At 48.3% G+C, this 8,997-nt stretch overlaps 1 protein-coding gene across 1 annotated transcript in view; it reads left to right on the top strand.

Annotated features, from left to right (window-relative positions):
• The window catches only part of Tmem233 (transmembrane protein 233), a 44,224-nt gene that overhangs the window by 21,465 nt on the left and 13,762 nt on the right, over positions 1 to 8,997 (top strand). Inside the window, exon 2 of the mRNA XM_026788623.1 lies at positions 7,925 to 8,061. Within this exon, the coding sequence (XP_026644424.1) occupies positions 7,925 to 8,061 (137 nt within the window). The remainder of the gene's footprint in view (positions 1 to 7,924; positions 8,062 to 8,997) is intronic.

Below are 8,997 nucleotides of genomic sequence, written 5' to 3'. Positions count from 1 at the left end.
TCTCTCTCTCTCTCACACACACACACACACACACACACACACACACACATACACAGAGAGACACTCACACATCTACTCACACAACACACGCTCACATATACACACTCACACACACATACATACACTCACACACTTACGCACAGGAAAGTAGAACTAAAACTAGTTAGAAAAAGGAAGGTGGTTAGTAGAAGTGCAAGGGGAAGAAGAAAGTTTAAAGGGAACAATGAACATGATTGAAAGTCATTAAGAATATGTATTAAAAGGTCAGTGAACCCCACAGTCATGTATAATTAATATATATTTAAAATGTGAGTCCCAGTCTCAGAATGGTGGCATAGGCTCCTAATCTCAGCTGCTCAGGAGGCTGACACAGGAAGATGGCAAATTCAAGGCCAGCTTGAAGAGCTTAGTGAGGCCTGTCTCACTGAGGACACAATGAAAAAGGCAGGGGTGGAAACAGCGCAGTACAGAGTATCTGCCTAGCACTCACAAAGCCGGGGTTCAGCTCTCCCCTCTTGGTCTCACAGGCTCCGTGTTATCAAGGTTTTCCAGAAAAGCTACTGCACAATAATGCTGGGAATTTCCCAGAAGGGAGAACTGGGCAAGGGAGATGTGGAGCATAGAAAGTGTATTCCCAGGAGCTGGGGAGATGGCTCAGTCGTTCAGAGCCCTTGCTGCCCTGGCAGGGCACGTGGGTTTGGTTCTCAGCACCCACAATGTGGCTCATGACCATGTACAGCCTGTAATTCCAGTTCCTGGGGATCTGGCACCATTGTTGAACACAGGGCATGCACATGCCTCACAGACATGCATGCAGGCAAACACTCATGCACGTTAAATTAAAACATATTAATTTGGGGCATATTTAGAGCTAGGAAATGAGTCAGTGGATACAGTACTTGCTGGGCATCTGAATTCAGATGCCAAGAATGCACATAAAGCTGGACACAGCAGCACGTCTGCAATCTCACACTCGTACAGCACGAGACGCAAAGACAGTAGAATCCCAAGAAGCTCGCAGCTGCCGCGTGCACAGACAGCAGCATACAAGAAATCCTGCCTCAAAAGCATGATGAAGGCAAAGACCAATTCCAGTGTTTACTCTGAATTCCATACACACATCTCAGCATGGGCCTGCCCACTTACACACACAAACACGCATACATATACATACACACACATACACGTCTCAGCATGGGCCTGCCCACTTACACACACACAAACACACATACACACACAAACACACATACACATGCACATCTCAGCATGGGCCTGCCCACTTATACACATATGCACACACATACACACGCATACACATCTCAGCATGGGCCTGCCCACTTACACACACAAACACATATACACACACAAACACACATACACATGCACATCTCAGCATGGGCCTGCCCACTTACACACATATGCACACACATACACAAGCATACACATCTCAGCATGGGCCTGCCCACTTACACACAGGAACATGTATACGCACACACATACACACACAGTCTTCTTTCAAATGTGGATTTTTTTCCTCTTTGTCAAGATCAGGGAGGGCTGACTCTATTACACTATACATGAGACACGGTCCTGAGCACTTGTGTGAACTGGCTCACTTAAACCAGAATGACCAGGCAGATAAACTACAAAATACCTCTCACTGTCTTTCCACGATTAACACTTTGTGTTCAAGGAGCCTATTTTGTTTGAGGGTAAATACAGAAATTTCATAGCAGTTAAGGACCAAGAGAATGAGCAAACTGTCATCACAGTGAGACCAGAGGCATAGCTTAGAGCCATTTTCCCTATCTCCTTGAGCAGAGGACAGCATCTGCCCTCAGTCAGGATCAAGTCAGCTGTGTGGTATTGGTTCATCTCTGAGGTTCTGACAGGTAGGCTGAAGCAGCTCAGAAGAAGGCTTGGTCATTGAAGTGTCTTTGGCCCCCACCGCAGTCATGTTACTGTGTCTCTCTCTGAGCCTTGGATCTCTGATGCATAGAGAGCTAAAATTGTTTTTAACCCCCACAAATTACCTCGTACTGTGCCTGGCACAGAACTTAATATATACAAATAATTAGAGTAATATCTTTACTATGAATATGCCCCCTTCCCTCTCCCTACATTTCAGCCACATTGAGTTTCCTGGGGTGGGGGTGAGGGGCTCTAATGGCTCTTTCTCGCTTCCTCCCTTGCAATCCTCCCAGCCAGGGCCCCTCCCTCCTGCGCTCTACACACTTGCCTGCCTCTGAGAGCTCCCTTCTCCTCTTCACGTGTCTTGCCTGAGAACCATTTATCTCATGTTTATGTGTTTGTTCTCTATCCCCACCAGAATGTAAGCCGCACAAGGGCCAGAGCAGCACAGGTGTTTAGCCAAGAGTTATTGGAGGAGTAAATGAATGAATGTCTGTCCACCAAAGACAATGGTGTCAGTCTGCCATTCCCCAAAATGACTTCTGAAGCTTCCAAAAAACATAGGGAGCATCCGAGTGAGATGGCACAAGCCTGCTGTTCCAGCACCCTGGTGGCAGGAGGCAGAAAGATCACAAGTTCAAGGCTAGTATAGACTCTGTCTGTCTCATGAAAGCAAACAAGCAAAGATCCTTGGAACCCACCCCTAAAGATCCTGACTTAACTAGTCTTGAGGAAGACTTGAACTTGGGACTACTTTAAAGCATGCTCCCCACAAGCAACCCTGAGGGTCAGCCAGCGTTAGAAATTACTGATAGAAAGAATGTACAAAACATCTTCAGAGAGCTTCACTTCCGGTCTCTACAGTAGCAACCCCACAGAGGATGCTGTCTTGTCCAGGTACCACATGGTGTGTAGCCAGGGTTCTGCTCTGAAGAGCGGAGGGAACGAACCTTCACGTTTTCCTGCCTTAGAGCAGTGTGGTAGATGCACCATTCAGCACGAAGTGTCAGGAATTCCTAGACAGCCGATCCACTAACACTGAGATGTAGCTACCAATATGACAGCATTGCTCTGATGTCTCCTCTTTGAGATGGACGCTCCAACAGGAAGCCAAGAGTTGCTGCTGCAGGCCACAGTGGGCTTGCTGTTCTCTGCTGCAGCCTTCTCGAGGCTCGGCATAGAAACAGCCCTGTCCCCTCCAGTTCCTGACCAGCTTTCTATCCCTGGGTATGAGGCTCATGTGTCTACCCATGGAAGGTGGGTGTAAATAAGCTGAGAGTGACTATATGCAGTGGCCATGATGTCATTAGACTACCTGGGAGGATGCCTTGGTCTGTGTGCCAAGGTGCATCAGCCCCCCAGAGGGAAGCAAATGCAGAAGGGACACTAACAACCTCTCTTCTGGCATATTTTGTGAAATGAATGAGGCGCCATTGGCTGCTTAGCTTCGAGTAGTTTGTTTGTTGGCTACCACTTTGCAGACCTTGGGCTAAGAGTTATTCATGTGTGAAATGATAAAATCTATAGCTTAGAAGGAAATCCCATGCCATGTTCAAGTTCCCTAAGTATCAATCTAAAAATGATGGACATGGAGGCAGAGACAAGATCCCTGGAGCTCTCTACCCAACTAGCCTGGCCTACTTGGTTAGCTCCAGGCCAGCAAAAGACCCAGTATTAATAAAAAGGTAAGCACCTGATGAATAACACTTGAAATTGTGTTCTGGCCCCCATGCGTGCACAAACACACACACACACACACACATACATACACACACATGCACATGTGAGCATGCACGCGAATGCACAACCCCCTATCTATATACATATACATATGAATTAAATAAATAAATATAAATGCCAGATGGTCAGGCATTAGGGTAGACACCTTTAATCCCTTTAATCCAGGCCTCAGGAGACAGAGATGGGAGTGTGATCAGTGAGTTCAAGGCCAGCCTGGGCAACACAGGAAGCCCTCATAATAAATGCACAGCTTTTCCCCAAGAGCACCATGATGGCGCAACATTAACAGGGGGAAGTCTGTCACTACAACTCAGTCTCTTGAATTATGAATGGAAACAGAACACAGAACTATGCCAGAGCTAGAAGCATCAGCTTGGAGTCAAACACACACACACACACACACACACACACACACACACACACACACACACACAAATAAACCTGCAAGTTTTTGTGATTGGCTTAAACGAACTCCTCGCTCAGAGAGCTGAGGAAACTAGACAGCCCTGGAGAGAATCTAGCGCGCGATGTCAGGCGTGAAGCTACGCTCCACAAATGTTGTCTGTTACGGCTCTGTTTTGTCACAGGAAAAGCCAAAAGCTGTGCCAGCTGGCTTCCTGTTACTGCAAATAAATACCTCCAATCAGCTCACAAGGAGAAAGGGTTTACGTTGGCTCATAGTTCTAGAGGTTTCTGTGAGCTGTCTGTCGGTCTGTGACTTTTGAGTCTGTGAAGAGTCAACTACACAAGGTAGGGGAAGTGACTCCCATCACGAAATCTGGGGAAAAGGGGGAGGGTGGAGAAGTTGGAGAAAATAAACCAGAATCCTACAGGTCCCTTCAAGGACACACCCTCAGTGACCTAAAGTCTCCCAGCCCCACCTCTTGAAGGTTCTAACACCAAGCCTGCAGTACATGGCCCATTGGGGAACCTTCCAGAACTGAACTATAGCAGAAGCCAAAACATACAGGAGAGGGGGAAGACAAGGGAAGAGAAAAGGGAGAGGAGAGAGGAGAGAGGGATAGGAAGAGGGAACTTACTTAGAAAGAAACGCAAGGCAGTTCAGTTTCAGAAGGCCCAGCCAGCCAATGAAAAGCACAAGCGAGTGTTTGAAGGAAACACGGGTGGCGGATGGCGGATCCACTATGTCTACCAGGATTTACTATCGTCTGTTCCTAGTCAGAACAAGGCATTCCTCTGCAGCCTGTGACCAGCACCAGCCTTGCCAGAGGGAGGATGAAGCTGTCTTTGCATAGATTTGTAGGAAGTATGCAAGGCATTCAGATGTGAGGGACCAGGATTAGACACACAGACTTGTTACTGTGGCTTTATCTTGGGGTGTGGATTTCTTTCTCCTAACCTGTCAGAATTATTTTCATAGGATTTGTGGATGTGACATCTAAAAGACAGACCAAGCCGCTTAACACTGAGAAATACGATTAAATGAAGTATTGTGTCCCGTTTGTTTCTGGAGTGTTTAAATGATTGGCATGCATCCAAATTGCATTCATAATTTTCAGACGAATGAGTAAGATCATATAAACTGAGCCAGCGAGGCGGCTCAGCAGGTAAAAGCCTTTGCCGCCAAGCCTGACGACCTGCGGACCTGCGTACAACCCGCAGGTCCACATGTCAAGGAAAGAACCCACTCTGACAAGATCATCGACATTTTGGATATCTAAAGCCACCCATAATCCTCTCATCCTTTTGTGCCAGATGGCACAGTTTGCATTTTGAACTAAAAAAAAAAAGATTTATGAAGCATATGCATTTTCTCTAAGCCCATTTCCACACCTTCAGTCTGTGTTATCTGCCAAGGGACCCTTAGGACGGACTCTAAGTGGAGGAAGAGGAGAGCCATTGCAGCTAGGGCAGAGAGCTCTTCTCCAGAGCATCCGAGGCCCTGAGCTACACCCCCAGTGCGGGGCAGGGCTGGAGGATCCCCCCTCTGTGGCTAGCTCTCCACTGTTAAAGATTTGCCTGTGTCGTGTCCACCACAGGCTCACGTGTTCCGGCACTCTGTTCCCAGCTGGCACTGCTGCCTGAGGAGGCTGTGGAAACTTTCAGGATGAGGGGCCTAGCTGGCAGAGGTAGGGCATCGGGGTGGCCCTTGGAGGTTGTATCCACCTCGTGTCCAATCACTTCTCTCTGTTTCTGCTCTTTGCCACAATGTGAACCAGTCACCGCCTCATCCTCCTGCCACCACGGACAGAGCAGCCCCCACCACCATGCTTCCCCACCACTGGAACTTCTGAAGCCATGTACCAAAGTGAACCTCCCTCCTTTATGCTGCTTCCATTGGGCATTTTGTCACAGCGGGGAACAAAGTAACTCTGGAGTCAACCCTCAAGCTGATCACCCTACCGTAACACAAGACCCTTAGACTGGAATCTTGGAATTCTATAGTCTCCTGCCTTGATCCTCCCCACGTATCTTTACATTCACCCAGCAGATTAACCAGGGAGAGCCAGAGGGGAGGACAAATTCAGAGTGAAAGTCCTATAGAGGGAGAGGACAATCCTCCTCGGCTCTGAAAGAGGCTTTTCAACTGTCTCAAGTCAACAGCAGCCTCTCGCTCGTGAGTCTTGGCGATAGGGTGGTACCCACGGAGGAGTGATCAGTATGACTTCGCTGACCTGCACCAAACAAGCCAAACAGCCCAGAGCCCCCCACCTCTCACCCGAGCCCACAGGCAACGCCCTCATGATAGGTGTGCCCTTCGGGATGCCCCAGCCTGGCCGTCTTCCTACTTATTGTGGTCACTGCTGTTGGAGAACATAAGATTGTTTTCTTGTCTGATGGTCAAGGTTAACATTGTTCGAGCTCCCGTTACTTTTCCTTGTCTTACTCAGATCATCACCCCGTCTGATCTGTGAATTGTGTTTTCTGAGGACATTCAGAAGAACGATGCTTTGTCAGGGTGGACAGTCTGAACCACCGTCACTCTAAGCTAGATTGTAAGGTCTGAATTTAAATCCCTAATGTGCAGACTTGGACTGTGATGCCATCTGAAACACTGCCTGAACTTGGGTCCTCGTGATCATGGAGGCCATCAGAGGTGGCAACGAGCCTGGCACACCCCTATCCACCCAAAGGCTTAAAATACGAATGAGGCGGGAGGAGTAACCAGTTCATAGTAAAAGCCAACATGTGTTGAGCGTACAAAGTCAGTGCTGATCATTTTGCACGTTAGTTCATGGAATCTTCTGTGCAATGCTGCTGCTCCCAATGCCCCCAATTCACAGACAAGTACAAGGTGACTTTGAAAGATTGGTTACTTTCTGTACCTATCATGGCTTCTTAAGTAGAATCCTAACTCAGGCCTCTGAGATCTTGTGCCTTCTCAAGTAGCCCCAGGTGGGCCTAGAGCTGGCCAAGGGCAAGGACTAGCCTGAAGTCCTGACCCCAGGCCTCTGTGCCTCCATCACCCCCATTTTAGGTATTTCTGGGGATCAAACTCCAGGGCCTTTGATGTGCTAAACTCACCCTCCGCCCACTGGGCTGCATCCCTGATAGGATGAGCTCAGGAAGAACCCTTGCCATGTGGGTTCCTGGAGAAGTCATGGGTGACACAGAAAAGGACCGAGGATGCTGGGGGCTTAAGGAAGGAGGACCAAGGCTCAGGGTAGCATTTCTTATCCGCTGCAACATTGTAACAGCCTGAGAAGCTGCGGCTGTGGGTCCCAGTTAAAAGATGACCCTGACTTGTGCATAGAGGCGAATAATTGAGCCCAAGTGTTTAGTGTGGGAATGGCTGGATGTTTTCTGCAGATAATCAAACAGCAGATAGTTTGGGTTTGACCAACGCTACAACCTCTGCACAAGTTCCAACCAGCAATAGTAAACAAATCAGTGTGGCTTTGATTCGAATGAGCTATGCAAAAACAGGTGGCAAGCTGGCCCAGGCTGTGGGTCAGACTTGGCAGTGACTGCCCCAGTGCTTGACCCAGGCATGCCCTTTCGTTCTACAGCTATGTCCTCAGTCTCTTCCGCTTGACAAGTGTGGCTCTGGGAACTGACATATTGCGCAAATGAGAGACTAGCATTACCATCCACACATTCCCTCTGTGGGTGGGTGAGACAAAAATCAGTCCTCTGGTGGAAGTGTGGGGGCCTTGGGAAGACTTCCCGGGAGATGATAGCTATGCTGTTTTCTCAACAGCCTGATACTGAGGGGAACGGTCACCAATGGCTTCTTAAGAGTTGTTTCGTCCAGACAGCCTGAGAAGGCTCCCGTCTTTCCTGTCACTGACTCTTCCTTTGTGTCCCCCAGTCTCAGAACAGCTACAATGACGGAGACTACGAAGGAGCCAGGAGGCTGGGGCGGAATGCCAAATGGGTGGCCATCGCCTCCATCGTCATTGGCCTGGTCATCATCGGTGTTTTCTGTGCGGTGCACTTCTCCAGGAAGTAAGTAGGCTCTCCGAAGGCCTCCTGCTACTGAATGCTTTTCTCCAGTACTCGTGGGAATCTATTGGGCTAGGTTAGGAATGGCTTTGATAAGAAAACTAACAGGATCTTTACGTTTTCTTACACAGACCATCCAGGGCAGATGCAAGGTCTGTCTTCTGCACAGTTATTCAGAGACCCAGGTTGTCAATCACTCCACTGTATCCTAGCAATCCTATCGGGGAAGAAGAGATGGGCTCAGCTTAACATGACTATAGCTCCTTGAGTCAGGACTGCCATAGCTGTCCTAAGAATGACCTGAGTCAGGTTTTCCTGCTCAGCTTCCCAACAACAACAGACAGACAAAACCATTAAAGTAGAAAATGGAATTTTATAATCAGACCCAGACTTGAGGGGCACATTTGACCCCTCAATACCATCTGAAGATAAACTAGTAACATTCCAGCACGGATGAGGTCACCTTTCCCCTCCTCTCTGACCCAAGGTGTAGGTCTCAGTCCGGCACGTCAGGGCCAGTCCTCACACACTGGGACTAAACGGCCTGGCATGGTAGTGAATATAGAGGCCTTGCAGAACATGAGGTCCCTACCACCACCTCTGTCATAAGTACTGAGCTCTGCCACTGGACACAACAGCAGCCACAGACAGTGTGGAAACGATCAGTATGGCTGTGTTACAGCCAAACTTTAGTCACAGAAACAAGTGTTTTTATATGTGGGTTATAATTCCCCAACCCTCATTTCTAGACCAGGAAGTGATAGGAAGAAATGATAGAAAGAAGTGATGGGAGGAGGTGATGAGAGGAAGTGATGTGAGAAAGTAATGGAAGTGATGTAAGGAGTGATGGGAGGAAGTAATGGAAGTGATGTGAGGAGTGATGGGAGGAAGTAATGGGAGGAAGTAATGGAAGTGATGTAAGGAGTGATGGGAGGAAGT

Source organism: Microtus ochrogaster, chromosome 2 (genome assembly GCF_000317375.1).
Source record: "Microtus ochrogaster isolate Prairie Vole_2 chromosome 2, MicOch1.0, whole genome shotgun sequence".
Lineage (NCBI taxonomy): Eukaryota > Metazoa > Chordata > Mammalia > Rodentia > Cricetidae > Microtus > Microtus ochrogaster.
The sequence above is the reverse complement of the archived record's forward strand: the minus strand, read 5'-3'. Positions and strand labels throughout refer to the sequence as shown.